The 20,335-nt window shown below is 42.2% G+C and overlaps 1 protein-coding gene across 5 annotated transcripts in view; it reads left to right on the forward strand.

Annotated features, from left to right (window-relative positions):
* LOC307212222 (uncharacterized protein) overlaps positions 1 to 20,335 on the forward strand; it is a 70,934-nt gene that overhangs the window by 8,445 nt on the left and 42,154 nt on the right. For 3 of the 5 annotated variants that reach the window (XM_079969346.1, XM_079969344.1, XM_079969343.1), the window contains exons 2-3: positions 13,317 to 13,395; positions 15,796 to 16,286. In XM_079969346.1, the coding sequence (XP_079825472.1) occupies positions 13,317 to 13,395; positions 15,796 to 16,286 (570 nt within the window). Of the gene's footprint in view, positions 1 to 13,316; positions 13,396 to 15,429; positions 15,475 to 15,567; positions 15,610 to 15,674; positions 16,287 to 20,335 lie in introns of all 5 variants that reach the window. The other 2 variants (XM_079969345.1, XM_079969347.1) reach the window with 2 other exon arrangements.

Raw genomic sequence — 20,335 nt, forward strand, 5'->3', positions numbered from 1 at the left:
TAATGATGCTGCTAGTTCTCACCGGGAGGGAGAACTCAAGCTATTTTGAAGGTCAGGGGGCAACTCCAGGGCGCGGAGACCCCCCCAAAACCCTCTGAAGGGTGTTCAGAAGGTCTGGTTCCCAGCGAGACCAGAAAGCGACCAAACCGGCTGTCAGGTAGCCTCGGAAGGGGTGAAGAGCGCGGCGGTGAGGTTTAGCGGGTCGAGGGACGCCATTACCTACCTTCAGATAGCGAAGCCCTGAGCTTGCAGAGAAAGCGGAGCGCTCTCAGTTTAAAGGACTCCGAACATAAAATACTTGAATTTACGTGACAAAAAGAAGACTAAGGAAGTATCGGAGCGATAAACAGAGGTAAACGGAGTTCAGCTGATAGCCAAAATCTACTTAAACGCGGTGTGGCACCAGTGCGAGAGAAAGTGAAAGTGTGTTGCCTTAGCGGATACGTTGTTTCTCCTTAAGCGTCTTCCCCCTACCAGACATTTAAACACAAAGTACGTGGAAGGAAAGGGGGGGAAGAGGAAGGAGCCAGAAACAAGTAGCAGGACTCAGAGTTCTTGGTGAACAGGAGGGTGAGAAGAGGAGAAGGGGCGTCCTCTCCATTTTGGCGTTAGAATACAAGAGATAAATGCGGAAGAGAGAGCTCCGCTACTATTAAGAACTAATTGTGCGTACGAAGGGTGGAAAAACGGACTAATCTCTACTTATTCTACTCTTTCTACTTTTTCTCACTTGGTTTGAGACTGGAATTTGAGGATTGCTATTTATTCATTAAGAAACACCGAGGACTGCTATTTACTCAATAAGTAACGCTCCTGCAAATAACGCTGAGTAATTGGGGAAGGCAGATCTCGACACATTTCTAGAACATCAGTTTGTAGAGACCTGGCGACCTCTAGCGACAAGATGAAGTCTACGTGATCTTCGACTGACTTCCCCCCCCCTTTTTTCTCCCTTCTCTACTTTTCCTTTCTCTGCTCGTTGTTTTGTTCTACTTCCCTTTTTATTAAGTCCCCCCCACAGGTTTACCTAGCATAAGGATTAGCCTGATTGAAGGCAGGAAGAACCCCCGGAATTGAAGAACTCCGCATTGAGAGGACAATTTTGTAGCAAGAACCCTATACTGACTTCATATTCTGATTTCTTCTTTTGGAAAACATATGTATATAAAAGATTGGGAATTTTGAATAGTAATACTAAGGAAGTAAGTGGACTTAAGGAAAAAGGATAAAGCGGGGGATATAAAGGATATAAAGGAAGGTAGCGGATATAAATTACGGTGGGAAAGATACTACTCAGGACTGTGAGGGGGGGTTATAACTGTGTAAAATAACTGTGTAAAATGTCACTTACCGGGAAGAAAGCGACAAATGGTGGGCCCTCTGGAGACAGGAGGGGCTCCAAACAAGAGGGAGACTTTAAGTCAGATATTTTGAAGATGTTTGCGGAGATCAAACAGAGTCAAGTTAATTTAGAGCACAAATTAGAACATGTGGATAATAGGATTGGGAAAATGGATAAAAAGATAGATGAAACTGTTAACGAACTTAAGGGCCAAATGAAAGAGGTATTTAGAAGAACGCAGCTCACGGAAGAAGGATTAAAGAAGACAAAGTTGGAATTAAAAGATATTAAAAGGGAGAAAGAAAGGATTAAAGCAGAAGTGATGGATCTGAATAAGGCACAGGAGGAAATGAAGGATATTATAGCCATGAATGAATTAAAACAGAGGGAGATTAATCTGAGGTTTAGAGCGGTGCCTGAGACGCAAAATGAAAATATAAAAGAGAAATTGACAAAGGAGCTAGCGGATTGGTTGGGGATACCACCGGAGGAAATGGCCAAAAATATACAGAATGCATTTAGAATGCGTGTTAACACAACAAGAGTTAGAAAACCTATAGGCGACTGTCTGATTGTATTTAAGGACAAAGAAATGAGAAATAGGATTCTTCAGAGGAATAGGGAAAAGAGGTTGAATATAGATGGGAGCTATATAATTATCTTTAAAGATGTCCCAATCAGGCTACTTAAACGAAGAGACTCTTACAAATCTTTGGTGCAGACATTGAAGAAAAACAAGATAGAGTTTAGATGGGAATTCCCGGAAGGGGTCTCATTTATGTATAGAGGCAAGAGACACAGGCTACTAAGTCAGGAAGAAACTGGGAAGTTTCTTAGGAAATATAAAGAGTTGAGAATGGAATCAAATGGTTCAGGAGGTGTAGAGGGAGGAGTAACAGAAGATCCAGGAGTGGGGGAGGGGGGGGGAAGCGGATCAGAAGAGGAAGTAGAGGAGGAAAAGGAGGACTCAGGTCACTTATAAAAGAAAGGTTAACGTAAAGAAAGATCAAGTAATCTAGCATTATGGGACTAAAAATTTGGAATTGGAATGTTAACGGGATGAACGATAAAAAACGGAGAAATAAAATTGAGCAATATCTGAAGAAAAAAAATCTGGATATTATTTGTCTTCAGGAGACGCATGTAGCCAGAAGACACAAAAAAGTGCTAATTAATAAAAGATTGGGAAACGAATTTGAATCCTTAGACAAAGAAAAGAAAAGAGGTGTTGTACTTTATATTAAGAACAAGATAGAAGCTAAAACGCTATTTAAGGATGAAGAGGGGAGGGTGATAGGGGTTAACATCAACTGGCAAGGAGAAAAACTGGTGGTTGTGGGGGCGTACGCCCCGAATGGTAGTAAAACTGAATTCTTTAAAAAATTAGAAGAGAGGCTATGGGATTATATGGATCAAAAAATAATTCTAATGGGCGACATGAACGGTGTCGTCTCGTTAGAAATGGATAAACTTAGAGATGGCATAAACAAAGAAGGAAAACTACCAAAACCATTTTTCTCAATGGTGGAAAACTGCAACCTGATGGATGTCTGGCGCCTCAGACATCCACTGGATAAACAATTCACTTATCATTCCGAACCTAACCAATCGATGTCACGCATAGATCAGATATGGCTCTCCAGCGAATTATGTCCAAGAATCAAACTAATAGAAATAAGACCGAAAGTTATATCAGATCATAGTCCGATAGAGCTAGAACTAGAAAGTTTAGAGACAAGATCTTTCAGATGGAGACTTAAAGACTATCTTTTAGACGACCAGAAAATTGTCGAAAATGCAAAGAAAAAATTGTCGGATTACTTTGCAGACAATTGTGACAAAGGAACAAAGATTAATGTAGTTTGGGACGCAAGTAAGGCGGTAATAAGAGGATACTTTATCCAACAGAATGCAATTAAAAACAGGATTAGGGAAAAGAATAAAGAGGAAATTCTAAAACAGATAATGGTAAATGAGCAAAAGTTATCTCAAAAACCTAACTGCCAGAAGGCAAAAGAAAGAATAAAAATGCTACAAGCTCAGTTTGCTACTATAATAAATAGAGAAGTGGAGTGGAATATCAAAAAACTGAGACAAAAAAATTTCGAGTTCTCAAACAAACCAGGCAAATGGCTTGCCTGGCAGATCAAAGAAAGAAAGGAACAAGGTATAATAAATAAAATAATAGTGGAGGGGGAAGAAAGAACTGATCCCAAAGAAATTAGGAGTGAGTTTGCCAATTATTATAGAAGTCTGTATAAGGACAAAGAGAGAATCGGTATTAGGAGAATAGAAAGATTTTTGAAGGAGAAAAAGGTGCAGAAAATTTCGGTAGAGGATAAACAAAGATTGAGTATACCAATAGGTAATGAGGAGATAGAAGAAACAATCAATGACTTAAAAAGGGGTAAAGCACCAGGTCCTGATGGGTTTACGGCTGGTTATTATAAGGAGATGAAATCTATTTTAGTGGGACCTTTGAAGGAGACTATGAATAACATCTTAAAGAAAGGAGAAATTCCTGGGACATGGAAAGAAGCATATATTGCGTTAATCCCTAAACAAGATGCAGACTTAACCCAGGTTAAAAACTATAGACCAATTTCATTGCTAAATACAGACTATAAAATATTTGCAGGAATCCTAGCAAGAAGGCTGAAAAAGTTGTTATCAGAAATTATCCACAAGGATCAGATGGGATTCCTGCCAGGGCGGCAGATGAGAAATAACACAAGATGCATAATCAATATGCTAGAATATTTATCTGTTAGAATTGACAAACAAGTTATAATGATGTTTGTGGATGCCGAGAAGGCATTCGATAAGGTGATTTGGGACTTTATGTTGAAAATTCTAGAATACATGGATGTTGGCAATGACTTCTTTAATGGAGTAAAAGCGATATATACCGAACAGAAGGCTAAGTTGATTATAAACAGCATGGTGACGGAAGAGATAAAGATACAGAAGGGTACAAGACAGGGCTGTCCACTCTCCCCTCTACTGTTTATAATAGTTTTAGAAGTACTCTTGAATTCAATAAGGCAAAATGAGAAAATAAATGGAGTAACATTAGGACAGAACGTGTATAAGACCAAAGCCTTTGCGGACGATGTAGTAATAATGACAGAAGAACCATTAACAGCAATAGAAGAAATACTAAAGGAAATAGAAGAATTTGGAGAAATAGCAGGCTTTAAGTTAAACAAGACAAAAACGAAAATGATAGCTAAAAATGTGGACTCAAAAACAATAGAAATAATCCAACAGCACACACAGATAGAGATAGTTAAAAAAGTTAAATATCTTGGTATATGGTTAACATCGAAAAACATAGACCTATTCAAAAATAATTATGAGCCGATGTGGAAGAACATAAGGAAAGATCTGGAAAAATGGGGAGGGCTAAAATTGTCATTTTGTGGAAGGATTAATACAATTAAGATGAATGTTTTACCAAGACTTATGTTTCTATTTCAAACCATACCTATAATTAAGGGGAGCCGAATCTTTAGAGATTGGCAACGAATACTTTCAAGATATATATGGCAGGGCAAAAAACCTAGAATTCAGTTCAAATTATTGACAGACATAAAGGAAAGGGGGGGGTTTGCCCTGCCAGATTTGAAGTTATACTACGAGGCTTCATGCCTTTGTTGGATAAAGGACTGGGCAAAGTTGGTGAATACGGAGCTACTCGATTTGGAGGGCTTCGACAATAGATTCGGCTGGCATGCCTATCTATGGAAGAATAAGAGGAAAGTACATAAGGGATTTGAAAATCACATTTTTAGAGGCCCGTTAATTGAGGTATGGGAAAAACATAAGAATTTATTAGAGCCGAAAACGCCACATTGGCTATCACCTCTTGAAGTAATGAGTATAAAGGCTATTAATATGAGAAGCAATTGGGCTACATATAGCCAATTGCTAACTAAGGTTGAAGGGAAATGGAAGATAAAGCCGTACGATCAAGTAAAGGAGTATGTCTATGATTGGTTACATCATATCCAGGTAAACCAGATGTTTAGCAAAGACTTTAAAGAAAGAGGATATGCAGATAAAGATTCTAAATTTCAAACGGAGATAATAAACAATGAAGTAAAAACTATATCCAAGATGTATAGGATGCTGTTGGATTGGAATTTAAGTGACGAAGAAGTTAAATCAGTGATGATCCGTTGGGCAAGGGATGTAGGCCACTGCATACAATTTGAAGATTGGGAAGAGCTCTGGAGAGAGGGATTAAATTTTACAGCGTGTACAACGATAAAGGAAAATGTCATGAAGATGTTTTATAGGTGGTACTTAACACCGATAAAACTATCAAAAATGTATAAGACGGACAAGAAGTGCTGGAAGTGTAAAAAAGAGGAGGGCTCCTTCTACCATATGTGGTGGGAGTGTGGAAGAGTGAAACAATTTTGGGAGAATATATATATTGAAATAAAGAAAATTCTAAAATACACGTTTAGAAAGAAACCAGAAATCTTCCTGTTAGGGATGTTAAGGCAAGATATCAAAAAAGAAGATCGTAGGATAGTATATTACGCAGTGGCAGCAGCAAGGGTAGTATTAGCCCAAAAGTGGAAACAGCAGGTAATACCAACGGTGGAGGAGTGGAGATTTAAACTGCTGGATTACGCAGAGCTGGATAAACTAACAGGGAAAATTAGGTATGCAAGAGACCAAGTGTTTATCAAGGATTGGGGAAAGTATGTGGATTACCTGGAATGTATTAGTGAGGGACAAACAACGCTAAAGGGATTTAGAGACGCACTGTGAAAGACAAAGATTTATTGTTTGAAGCAAATAGGAGATTGAGAAAAGTTTAACGACAATAATAAGTAGAGAAACGTGTGAATTTGATTACTACTTCGAAAGATTTATGGACAAGCTGAAGGAAGTCTCGAAAGGGATGTATATGTAAGAATGTCAATGGGAAAATCAAAGTTTATGTATGTTTGTTTATTTGTTTTTCTTTCTCTCTTTTGTAGATCTTTTTTCTTGTATATGTGTGTTAGTTTTCTTTGTTTTTCTTTCTTTTTGGTGGAATTAATAAAAAGAATGATGAAAAAAAAAAAGAAATAATGATGCTGCCCACTTCATAAAGGGACACAGTAAAGTATACACTTCTGAGAACAAAATGGTGCCTGATGTTCAAATGTCTCTTCATATCCAGTGGTTGTGGGCTAGCTGGCATATTAATATGTTTTGTTTCACTTGGATAAAGGATTGCAGTCCTGGATTTAGGTAAAGGTAAAGGGACCCCTGACCATTAGGTCCAGTCATGACCGACTCTGGGGTTGCGGCGCTCATCTTGCTTTATTGGCCGAGGGAGCCGGCGTACAGCTTCCGGGTCATGTGGCCAGCATGACTAAGCTGCTTCTGGTGAACCAGAACAGCGCACGGAAACGCCGTTTACCTTCCCACCGGAGCGGTGCCTATTTATCTACTTGCACTTTGACGTGCTTTCGACGTGCTCACCCCGTCACGGGGATTCGAATCACTGACCTTCTGATCAGCAAGTCCTAGGCTCTGTGGGTTAACCCACAGCGCCACATGCGTCCCTGGATTTAGCTGGTAGTAAATACAATTTTGAAAAAATATGTGTTATGGGACAGAATCTATAATCTCTCTTGGGTCTGTTTCATGGAGGTGTGCCCCAAAGTAACTACAGTTGTACACAAAAGTCAGTTTATGGGGTTGTCTCTCTCACCTGAGCATCACAAAAAGAATCATAGCCTAGGCTATGATGTTGCAAGGTTTGGTGTTAGCAGCTGCAAAAGTGAATGGTTTGCCGTCTTCAGAATGGCCAGAGGAGTAGAAAGATTGGTACTCCTTCACACCCAACTATAGAAACACTGAACTTTTGACAACGTGAGATTTTAAAATAAGGACAGGACCCTTGAATCAACAGGTATATTTGCATGGGAGCAGCTGTATTGCTACCTGATTGCTATGCAAGAGGATAGACTATTTGATGCCTGTTACACGCTTCTGGTTGTCCAACCTCAAGCTGGTCTTGGATATCTCCAAGATGTAACCTGCAAAAAAGTAATAGATATTAGGAACATGTCTTGACTAACTTTCTATAAACCAATACCTGGAGAGAGAGAAGTGTGCCTCCGAGGAATAATCTCATGTAATCTGAAACCTTGAGGGCGGGTAGACTGCCACCATCCTCCTTTCCTAACACCTGGGAACACATGCTTGTATTCGCATAGGGGAAAGAAAAATATAATAAGCATGAGCCATGAGAAAGTATGCATGGTTCAAAACCTCTCTTTAGAAATTCATGTTTATATACTTGGCCAAAACCTCATCCTGGAGCAGTTAATTCCATATGTTAAGTTTCCCCGCATTCGTGTTTTGAAGTCATGTTTGTCTTTGTATATTCGTTCTTTCTCTGTCCTAATAGACAACTGCTTAAACAGAAAGCATGGGTGACTGTGTGATCCCCAAAAGTGCAAAATGTGAGCTTGGAAGTGTGGTCCAAATCTCCACTTGGCCATAAACTTGCTGGTGGTGTTAGGAAAGCCGCTCCCTTTCAGTCAGAATGGTTGTTAGAATCATCTAGGTTACCTTTCTCCAACTCATAGCTGCCAACCTTCCCTTTTTTTCCTGGGAAATTCCCTTATTCCAGCGCCGTTTCCCGCTGCTATCCTGGATTGTTAGATATCCCATAGACTGTCCCCAGGACAGGTGAGGCTGCTGATCCCTTATTTTCGAGGCTGCTGATCCCTTATTTTCAGATCTGAAAGTTGACAGCTATGCTCCAACTTGGTATGGTCCAGATGTTTTGGACTACAATTTCTGTTGGCCCTGGTAGCTGTAGTCTAAAAACATCAGGATACAGCCCTCTTCCAAGAGTTGTAAAGAGGACAATGAGAGCATTTGAGGGGGGAAATATGTATAAATGTCACTGTTCTTGCTGCTTTTCCACTTTCCATCACAGTGGAGAGCCTTCTGTGTCTGTAGTGGCTCCCTGCATGTTTTAGTACCCCAATTTGCCATGGATACAGAACACTCTCCATCTCAGACACTTGTGTTCACAAGTTGGAAGGTGACGAAGTTGGTGGTGGAAGGGGTGGAGCTAGCACTCATCCAGACTGCCCCCCTCACATAATCCCATTGCTCTCCTTGCAACCCCTTAAGAGGCCTTAGGTTTTATTAAAGATAGCACCCCCATTAATCTGTGCCTCCATTCTTGCGAGGTCATTCTGCAGCCATGTTATCCTTGTGTGAACTTAAGTGGCATAATTGGATCTCTATGCTATCTTAAGGTGTGGATGTTTGATTCCTTGATCCTAGGGCTCTGGTTTATCACAGTGTAAAGGGAGTTTTCCTGAGAAGAGGTGGAGGGAGAGTTGCCAGGGTAGTTGTAAACTCTTATCCGTGACATGACTGCGCCAGAAGACAGCCTGTTTCCTTATCCTTGCAAGAAGGAAGAATGTTCCTCTGCCCTTGTGTCAACTGTTGGGTTGAGGACCAGTGAGCAAACATTATTGAGCTAGACACAGCTCCTCCTTTTTTTAACCTTGCATGGTTCCACCTCTGAGTTCTGAAGCAGGAGTTCTGGGTGCTGCCTGTTGTCTAATTGTACGTGGTGCAGTTCAAGTGCTTGTTTTTCTCAAGATAGGGATCATATATGCAACCGTTGCTAAAACCACCCTGTGTAAATGGAGAAGTGGGTTGGTTAAATCCACCCAAACCAAATGGGCACAGACCTCTGCTGTAGACGGGGAGTGACAGATTGGCAGCCGCTCTTTAGTCTTACAGATGTTTAACAATATTTCTCCGTGCTATGGATTTAGGCAAGTAACAGCAAATTTACAATTATGAGAGTGAGCAAACAAGGAAGAAAGCCAATGCCAATCCACAGTTGACTATGTGACAGAAAAGAACTTCCCATGACGATCTGTTTTCTTGGTCTGTACCCATTTAAAAACACACACTCCTTTATCTTCCTTTATTTTTTCTTCCTTTGTCTGATCTCTCTTCACTTTCTTCTCAATTGGCTCTATTGGCCATATGCATGTATGGCAGTCCTTCAGAAAGGGTGTCTTCCACCAATGGCACGGTGACCCAGGTAAAACTCACCATGACAGCAGTTGAGAATTACAGTCTATGACCATGAGAGAAGCAGTGCTGGATCAGACCAATGGCCCATCTAGTCCAGCATTCTGTTCCCTCTGTGATCAACTAGATCCCTGTAGGAAAATTTGCAAGCAGGACCAGAGAATGAACACTCGCCTTCCTGTAGTTTCCAGCAACTGGTATTCAGAAACATTTCTGCTAGTAGCCATTGATAGGCTTCTCTAATGAATCTGTCCATTCTTCTTTTGAAGCCATCCAAGTTGGTGGCCGTGACTGCCGCCTGTGGGAAATCAGGTGCATGTTCCATGACTTGAATAGCAAACATGGTGCCTTCTAGATGTCCTTTGACCACAACACCCATCATTCCTAATGATCCTGGCTGGAACTGATGGGAGTCAGAATCCCAACAACATCCAGAGAGCACCATGTCAGCTACCCCTGGCCTACTGCGTAATTTGGAATAGTTTTGTCAGGAATGATTGGAACACTGGCTCCTGCCCACATACTAATTGGACACAAGCTTGGAAGGCAGCACTTTCAAGGTTAACATCTTAGCTTGGAGACTCCCTTGCTGTAAACTGTGACCTTTCTAACCATTTACAGCAGTTTGGCTCCCTGTCTCTCCCAATTCCCAGTCTGCTGAACAATCCTTCCTGTGCAGTTTGTTACTTGGTTCATTTGCAGAGTTGAACAGGATGCTTGGGAGTATTGTTTGGAGAAGCAAGAGTATTCAGAATTTTCTTGTGGTCGGTTGTGTAGTTGTTGCTTGATCTTTCCGCTGGGCTCTAGGCAGCTTTCTCACTCAGCTGATGAAAGTCTTGCTCAACAGGATTTGTTTCCATCCTCCCATCTCCCAGAGAAGCTATTTCTCTCACCCTCTTCCTTTTGCTCTTCATCTGTGTTCTAGTTTATTCTCACCCCCTCCTGTTCAGAAAACGAGTTCCCTTAAGAGGAGTACTTCCTCCCTCTTTGCTTCTGTTGGATGAACTTGGGGACTAATTTTAGTATTGCACTACCTGTAAACAGTACTGGAGGCAAGGCCCAGTTCACACACCGTTAACTGTTGAACGGTTGGTGTTAAACGGCAGCGATTATAACTTTTATTTACTCTATCTGTTTGACTGTTTTAACAGTCCGTTGTTCTCTGAGCACATTGCCTTTGTTGGGCAATATGTAGAAGTAATGTTGTCTACGGCTGCATCAAGCATTTAGTGTTCTGCTTTTCAATTTGTAGGAACTTATGTAAAGTAGGGAGTATAGAATAAGAGAATCAGATAATGGTAGAGGTGGAAGGGACCACGAGGGTCATATAGTCCAACCAGCTGCTGTGCTGGAATCTTTTACCCAACATGGGGATCAAAAGCCTGCTGTTCCCCACCCACCAATGCTCCATCCACACAATCTGAGCGTAACTCACGAAAGATCCTACATAGGCAGCCTTGATTCATAGGTTAGGCCAAGTGCACATGTGCAAGCTTTGTTAGCGGAAAACTAATATAAAAATAAAAAACCCTTTATTTGCCCCACCCAACGAATAGAGCCAATATAATTGCCCCAGATAGTTATCTTAGGGCTGTTTTTATTACATTGGAGGCCTGATCATGAGAAAACAATGATGCTGGCATCTTAAACAAGAACTCCCTAGGACCCTTACCACCAGCTTAACCTGCTCAATAAATATTTGTGCTCAGCAGGGTTCCCTTGGGAAGAGGCCAGCTCTTCCAACAGTTTTCAGCGACTTCCCACTGTTCCCTGGGCCCAGTGCTGGATTTACGTATAAGCTAAACAAGCTATAGGTTAGGGCCCCACTCTCTTGGGGGCTCCCAAAAATTTAAAGGAAAAAAAACCACTGGATGTACATTTCCTCAATATAGGATAAAAAACAAATAAAATAAAACCTACATACAGTTAGAGCTTAATAATTATTTTCCTATTAATATACTTCTTAATTGTATTTCAGTTCAACAATTACTTTGATAAAATACATATTTTGTTATGTGCAAATTGCTTTAGATACTTATTAGGTCCATAAATTACCATATAGCATATATTCAACACAAAAAACAGTGACAATTTGTTGTTGACAAAGGACAGCTGGACATATAAAGGGCCCCATTACCTTCAGTAGCTTAGGGCTTCATCAAACCTAAATCCGGCCCTGCCTGGGCCACACAGTCAGAGATTCACAGCTGTTGTGGACTACAATTCCCATAATCCCTGATCATTGGCTGTGTTGCCTGGGGGTGATGGGAGTTGTTGTCTGTAACATCTGGAGGGTACCATCTTGGCTGCCCCAGATCTAAACATTTAAATTAACTCGCCTTCCCTAGGCTTGTAACTCCTTTTTCCCCTCTAGACTTTCCAGCATGCACTTTTATGGGGAAATGGCACCCCCAAATTGTGATTGGAGGAAACTTGGGAATTTTCCAGCCTTGAGCAGAGACAAGGAGTGAACAAGGCTGCAGCAGCAAAGCCCTCCAGCTACAGTCCAAGTTTCTTCCTTAAATAAACACAGCTGCAGCTTTTTGCTGAGACAAAGCCGATAGCTCAGGGAATCCTGTGAACAGTAGTAGCATATCCCTGATCCAGCACATGCGTGCTTCTGGATAGCAGCCTCCATCCTATTTGTTTTCCTTTCCCATTTCTGTGCAAAAGTGTGTACATCTGCACACTTAATATATTGGTTTTCTTTGACTAAGCCACATGTAAGCAATTGCATGCACACACTCTACTTTGAGCAATGTTTATTTAAAGGTTCTGGGTGCCTTTGTATAAGAGTAATACTAATTTTTTATCCACCCAATAGACCTGAACACCTGAGGCGGTCTGCAGTGAAGAAGGCCGCATTTCAGATATTTGGGGATTTTGTCACTTTGGGCTTTAGACACTAACGTGAGCACCTTGAATTGGGCCCAGAAATGAACGTGTGGCCAGTGCAACAGTTTTCAAACATAGATTATGTGAGATCTAAGGGGACCTGAGCTCTTGAAATAGCATCTCTGTTTGGAAAACCACTATTCTCTGGGTTCTGGTGTGATCATTCAGCTTAGCTAAGAGCTTATCTATATTACACTATGGCAGTTTTATTTGTTTTATGGCTGTCTATAGACTCTTGGGGATTTCATTCTGGTGAAGGTGATAGAATTCTTGGCTATCCCCAGGTCATACAGTTCCCATGGCTCTCCAGGGAGATGGCATAGTTATTATTTAGTTCAAGCAAATGTTAAATCTTGTCCTTCAAATTCCACCCCCCACCAAGCTGCTGACATGACATAATAAAAACAACAGCACAAGAATGAAAAAATAGATAAAAGTGACTTGCAAAACTGAAGCAGCAGTAGCAGAAATAAAACATTCATTTAAAATGCTTGGGAGGGTGAGCGTTTTTTGAAAGTTATTTTATTTTTTATTAATAATCAAAATAAAACAAAGCTAAAGAGCATAAAGAAATACTGTTAACAGCATGTTGAAAGCTGTTATGCTTAAGGATGAGACATTTTCATTGATTTAATTTGGTGTTGATTACATACACATATCCACTTTTACTAGCCCTCGTTGTTCCTTCAAGAAAAATAATCCTATTTCCTTGTCTGACTTTAGATTGAACCACTTCATGTTCCATTATCGTATCCAACCAATAATAGCAAGTTGCCACCTGATTCTTTGTTTTGCTTCATTGCAAACTATTTCGATTGCTTAATAAAGTTCTAAGAAAAAAGAAAGTCAAATATAAATGTGATGCATGCCTTAAAAACACACCAAAAAAGTGCTGAAAGAGAACAGAATGCCTACGAAAGGGACCAGGGTCAGAATTACACTGATCTGTGCATGCCTGTTTTATATTAAACTATTTCCTAATGTGTTTCTCTCCTAGATCTCCTATCCCCCGAGTGATGAGGAAGACAGTGATGACTCTGAGGGAGAGAACCAGGAACTTGCTCAGATTGACAAAGGTAAACTGGGAAGCACGTAGGGTGCAGGGCTTATCCCCTATTGATCTGCAATGCCTGCATGCTCTATCAACTCTGTTATATGTAACTTCCACCATATACTCCTCCTTCCATTGACCCCTTACTACACAGGACTTTTCCCAAGTTTGGTAGCTCTGAGACTGCAAAATGCGCCAAGAACACATAAAGTGTGGCTTGTTTATTACCTCCGTAGATTTCTCAGGGCAGTAACTCCATTTTTATCTTTGTAACAATGGAGGTAGCCTGGGCTGTATGATGGTGGTTGGACCAAGGCCCACTCAGTGAACTGCATAGTTGGGTGGAGCTTCTAGTTCTCCTTGTTTGTTTTGCTGCAATGCTGCACTGAGCTAAGCTGAAGCCATGGTTTGGCTTAGCGTGTCATCCAAAACAAGGCTTGTGGTTTAGCTTTCTCCCGGCTAACCATGAGCGGTGACCAAGGTTTGTCCCATGGCTTACAGCCCGTGCTTCATCTGGGAGAGGTAAACCCTAAGTGGGGGTTCAGACGACACACCAAGACAAACTGTGGCTTGGTTCAGTTCAGTGCAGTGCAGTACAGCAGTAAAATGAGCAAGGAGGAGTGAAGCAGCTGGGATCTGCTCTCCTGAAGCCAGAATTTTCACACCATGGTAGAAATTGCATTGCCACTCTACTATACTTCATACTTTTGTTTAGATTCTTCTGGCTGATGAGCTGCTTCCTTTACTCTTTCATATGTGGAGCTTGAATTTATGTACAGGGAACAGTGTGGTGTTTTGTAAGGTATCATATGGGATGGGGGTGGTGCTGTGGTCTAAACCACTGAGCACCTTGGGTTTGCAGACCAGAAGGTTGGCGGTTTGAATCCCCACGATGGAGTGAGCTCCTGTTGCTCTGTCCCAGCTTCTGCCAACATAGCAGTTTGAAAGCACACCAGTGCAAGTAGATAAATAGGTACCACGGTGACAGGAAGGTAAATGGTGTTTCCATGTGCTCTGGTTTCCGTCACAGTGTTCTGTTGTGTCAGAAGCGGTTTGGTCATGCTGGCCACATGACTTGGAAAGCTGTCTGTGAACAAGCACCAGCTCCCTCAGCCTGAAAGCGAGATGAATGCCACATCCCCACAGCCGCCTTTGACTGGACTTAAGTGTCCAGGGGTCCTTTATCTTTACCTACCTTTGTAAGGTATCTATCAAAGGTGGCAAGAATATATTCTCTGTGATCGACAACCCATAGTGCAACGGCTTTGATGCAGATACTTGGCCATGAGATACTGATGGCCCAACCATGTGTTATGAAATATAAGTCCACGTCCTTTGCCACTTTGTAGGGGAAATACATTGCATGAAGAGTCCTTGTAGCACCGTATGTTGGAAATGCAAGGTAGATGCAAAATGCCTGGTACCTCTTGTTGGCACCGTGTAAAAAATATAAAATGCCAAGTTTCTTCTAACAATGATTATGTGCCGTATGCATTTCTGCCAAGTTGGGGAATGTTGCATTACTGTTCAAAATGGCATTTGACTGAACCTTTCATTTGCCATTCTTTTCATACCGTTTCCTTTATGGTTGCGGTTGCTTGAAATGTTACGCTATTTTGCAAGTTCAGTTGGTAAAAAGAAGGCAGGATGTAAGTTCTAAAATAAAACAAATAGCTAACCATCTTGTGTTCAAGTTTCTACTTGACTTCTTCCTCTACCCAACCTCTCTCTCCACTTTAGATATGCATGTGGTTTTCAAGACTCAGCCATGCTCTTTAAATGTACTGTGGGAAATAGGAGCTCAAACAATGTATGAGGACCCTACAGGCACCCTGGTTAGGGGTAAGGGTAGTGAAGTTCAGGGGCAACAAGAATGTGTCTATTGTATGTATATCTGGTGGCCAGGGATGGGTGGGTGGGTGGAGAGCCTTGGGGAACCTCAATATTAAATTAAAAAATTATATTCAAAAGGGATCCCAAAGGAATAGACAAATATTCAAAAGGCTTGGTGTCTTCACTAACACCCGCAACTCTTGTCTCTTCTCTCTCATTGTATTAGTGCTCAGCTCACTTTCTTCTGCCTCTGCAAAGCTCTGCTCTGAAGGTATAGTGAGCAAGTTGCTGGGTCCTAGAAAACAAGCTGGACCTTTCCTTCTCCACAAATGAGCCTTGATTTCGACAGCTGTTGCTTTTGCAGGAGAATCACCAGTGGGTTCTTGGACTCTCTGGCCAAAGTGGGGTGTCTGTGGATATTATTATTATTTATTCAATTAATAAATAATCTTTCCCCACCTCCCCTTCCAGGGTCCTTGGTGAAGTAGTCATTTGATGGGAAGGAGGGAAACTGGCATGGTCAGTTTCCCATCATGTGACAGCCATGACCGAGATCTCTTCAGTCACTTTTTTAAAAAATCTACTTCTGCAGAGAGAAGACGGAATTGCACCTTGACCCCCCTGGCAACCAATCAGCTGCAGAACCAAGAAAACCAGTGCTGCAAAGTGCGAGCCCATTTTCCTCCTGGCCTGGACCGCCACAGCTCTGAAGAGGAGCTGGAACGTATAAGCTGCGAATTTGCTGCCGAGAAGCGAAAGTGGTCCCAGGTCAACAGGCTCTCCTGCTGCGGCGACAGCTGCAATACCTCCTCCAGCGACGAGGAGGTGAAGAACTTGTGCGGCATGTCGTTCCGGCCGGTGACGGAAGCGGCGGACGGCTTGCATGCCACCCCTAGCCCAGTGCTTTTCAGTGCCTCCCCTCCCAAGAGACTGCAGCCCTTGGTACGGACCCCGACGTCCCGGCCTCTCATCTTCACGAGCGTTGGAGCCAGCTATGAACAAGCGATGCCTTGTAAGCGGCACCGGCAAGGTTATGGAGACAAAGTCGGAAGGCCCAGCCTTGACCTGGAAAAAATGCAGCAGGTAAGGCCATGTTGTGACAGTCAGATGGCTGATCTACGAAATATTCTACGAATGCATTTAGAATCTGCAGAGCTGGAAGCACCTCTGAGAGCCATCCAACCCAACCCTTTGGGTTGAGGAATCTCAACTAAAGCATCCATAAGAGATGGCCGTCCAACCTTTGCTTAAAAACCTCCAGTGAAGGATAGTCCACCATCTTTGGAGGGAGTCTGTTCCACTACTGAACAGCCCTTACCGCCAGAAAGTTCCACCTGATTTGATTCCATTTGTAGTCAGTTCACAGTTCACGAAAATAAAGCAAATGAAAAGCAAAATGAGAAGAAAATGAAACACCACTGGCAATTCAACCATTAAGACTTCTTGTTTAAAATTTACATTTACGTTAAAAAATGAACTTTAAAAGCTTACTAATAGGCCAATCAACCATAATATGTACTTTCTTATTCTGTACCTAAACCCAACAGGTCTGGGAGGCCACTTGCAGTCCTCCTTCTGGCTGAGGCTCCTTTAGGAAGGCTCCTGGATCTGAGAGGTGGGACAAGGCAGGTGGGAAGAGCCCACCCCCAGATGGCACACAGAGTTTCTCTGCCAGTAGTCTCACAAATTATGTGGTAGAATAATTGCTCAGACTTTCCCTCCTGGAATGAGGTGCAATTGAAACTGCTTTGACTACCCTGAGCTCCCTTGCTCTCAAGAACCCAATAGCCTTTATTCCCAGGGATGGGGAACCTCTGGCTCACCAGATGTAGCTTCACTAGATATCCCATCGTTCCTCATCATTGGATGTGGAAGCTGGGGCTAATGGGAGTTGAGGAGCTCAAGAACATCTGAGGAGCACCAGAAGTTCTCCATCCCTGCTTTAGCTCCTGATGGTCTAGTAACTACCTTCTGCACTGCATGGAATCTGACTTCCTGTGTTCACTTGCCAGGGGTTCCATTTTTTCCTGGCCTTCTCTCCTTTCTGGAAACGCTTCATGTTCTCAGCCTGTTGGTTTCATTGGCCGAGGCTACCGGTGTCCCATTGCCTCGCTCATTGGGCTTGGTGGCGTATTGTTTGCCTGTAATCAGTTGGAGAAAGCAGCTGCCCCATCTGCTTGTCATGCTAGGCTGCTTGTGGTGCCTTTGCAGACGAGCGTTTGCTTCAGTGTGCATGTTCCTTTGCATTTGGCTCTCTTCCCACCTCGGGTCCCTTTCCATTTTGTTTTTGTTTAAATGGGGCTGAAACAGCTTGGCTTGCGTACAAAGGCACTGATACATCTACAGCGTATTCAGTGGTCTCTCTTCCACCCCTTGATCGCTGTCCTTGGGCAACGTCCTAATTACACCCGGGACATGCTGCCAGCCACATGCATTTTAATGAGGGCTTTGTGTTCGTGTCCCAGAAAGCCCAGGGCCGCTGCTTGCTTCTGGATGGAGGGGGCAGACTCTTCTTTTCAGGGGAGCCTGTGGGGAAGTGCTGTAGGACAGAAGGCAGATGGTGTGTGTGTGTGTGTGTGTGAGAGAGAGAGAGAGAGAGAGAGAGAGATCAGACAACTTGTTTTGGTTGACTTGAGGTGATGGCCGTTGCAAAGGGGCGGAAGAGCACCTGTAGTTGTCATAGTTGCCAGTTTCTTTCCAGGCCCAATTCAAGGTACTCACATTGACGTTTAAAGTCCTAAACTGTGTAGGCCTCAAACACCCGAAATACCATTTCCTTCCCTATAGAGCCTCTCAAGTGTTGGTATCGGCAGAGGGGGCTCTCTTGGTAGTTCCACCACCCTCAAAAGTTCAGGTTGTGGTGGCAGAGAGCATTCTCTGTGGCAGCTTCTAGGCTGTGCAATTCCCTCTCGACAGAGGTGCATCTTACACCTTCAGTACAGTTGTACCTCGGAAGTCAAACAGAATCCGTTCCAGAAGTCCATTCAACTTCTGAAATGTTTGGAATCGAAACCGTGGCTTCTGATTGGCTGCAGGAAGGTCCTGCAGCCAATCGGAAGCCCCATTGGACGTTTGGCTTCCAAAAGAACATTGGAAAATCAGAACAATCACTTCTGGTTTCCGATCGTTCGGGAGCCAGAACATTCGACTCCCAAGGCGTTTGGGAGCCAAGGTACGACTTCATATAGTTTCCACTATAAACTGAAGATGCACCTCTTTGCCTTGGGCTTTGACACCTGAGAGAGAGATTTTTAAAGGACTCAGCCCATTCCTGTGACTGTCATTTGTTTTTAATGTTTTTAATACTGGATTTTAAATGGGTGTAAGTAACCCATCCTGGAACCAGATGGTGGAGAGTGGGGATTAAAGGGAATCAATAATAACAAAAATAAAGAAGTAATAAATTGTGTAGAAGATGACATTTTGTGGGGTTTTTTTTAAATAAATTTTTTAATTAATTTTCCAATTTTTAACAAACACAACAAAAAACAACAACATGAAAACAAACACAAAAAGTCATACTTTCTTAACCTTATTTCCATAAGCCTCTTTTCTCGGACTTCCCCATACCTTCCCCTTTTTGCATCCTTTTTTTTTCCAGTTATTCAACAACCCTTTTAGCCAATTAAGTATAAATTCATTCTCCTTTTCAATTTTACCCTAAATCAAATAAAATTTGCCGCTGTAATTCTACATCTCCCTCTCCCTTAGCATTTTAGCATTCCTCAATTTTATAATAACTCTTAAGATATATTTTAAACTTCTTCTAATCTTCTTCCACAGTCTCTTTCTCTTGGTCGCGGATTCTGCCGGTCATTTCTGCCAGTCCCATAAAGGCGATCACTTTCGCCTGCCATTCCTCCAGCGTGGGTAGCTCTTGTGTCTTCCAATACTTTGCTAGAAGAATCCTTGCTGCCGTAGTAGCATACAAAAAGAAATTTTTATCCTTCCTCGGCACCAGCTGGCCGACCATACCCAAGAGAAATGCCTCTGGTTTTTTATGAAAGGTGCATTTAAGTACTTTCTTAATCTCATTATAAATCATTTCCCAGAAGGCCTTAATCTTTGGGCAGGTCCACCAAAGGTGGAAGAGGGTACCTTCAGTCTCTTTACATTTCCAACATTTGTTATTGGGCAAATGATAAATCTTCGCCAGCTTGACTGGAGTCATGTACCACCTGTAAATCATTTTCATAATGTTTTCTCGTCGGGCATTACATGCCGTGAATTTAATACCTGTGGTCCATAACTGCTCCCAGTCAGCAAACATAATGTCATGACCTATGTCCTGTGCCCATTTAACCATAGCAGACTTCACTGTCTCATCTATTGTATTCCACTTCAACAGCAAGTTATACATTCTTGATAAATTCTTAGTATTGGGTTCTAACAATTCTGTTTCTAGTTTCGATTTCTCCACCTGGAAACCAATTTTCAGAAGATGACATTTTGAAAGCCACAATTTGTGATGCAGCGGAAGAGAAACTTTGTCACCTGCTGGAATTTCTCTTTGCTGTTGCAACTCTCTTCAAAATTGCAAGAGGACGGTCTCCTTGGCATCTGGTCAGTGGGGAAAGGAAGGAGCAAAATTCCAGAAATTCAACAGAAGCCCTGGTGAGCGCTTGCTCTTGCTCTTAACAGATGAAGTAGGCTGGTGCTGATCTTGCAGTATAAACAGATGAAGAGGAGCCAGAAGAGTTAGATTCAAGGGCCTTTAACAGGTAGCTGTAGCATAGCCAGATTAACAGAGAATTGTAACCCTCCCCGTACCAGTCATATTTTTAACAGGAGCAGCAGCAGGGTTACTCTTAAAAGCTGGAGCAAGCAGGTAGGACCCAACCAAACCAATGGATTCAAATAACAAGAATGGAGATTGTGACTAAACATTAGGGATATCTTTCTTATGGCAAGAGCAATGGAACAGACCACCTCAGAAAGTGGTGGCCTCTCATTTCTTGGAGGTTTTTAAGCAGAGGTTGGATGGCCATCTGTCATGGATCCTTTAGGTGTGATTCCTGCATTTCAGGAAGCTGGACCAGTTGACTCTTGAGGTCCCTTCCAACTCTACATTTCTATTATTAATAATACAGAAAACACCTGAATGTGTTTAAACAAACAAACAAAAGCAAAGA

This window comes from Podarcis cretensis, assembly GCF_951804945.1.
Source record: "Podarcis cretensis genome assembly, chromosome: 3".
NCBI lineage: Eukaryota > Metazoa > Chordata > Lepidosauria > Squamata > Lacertidae > Podarcis > Podarcis cretensis.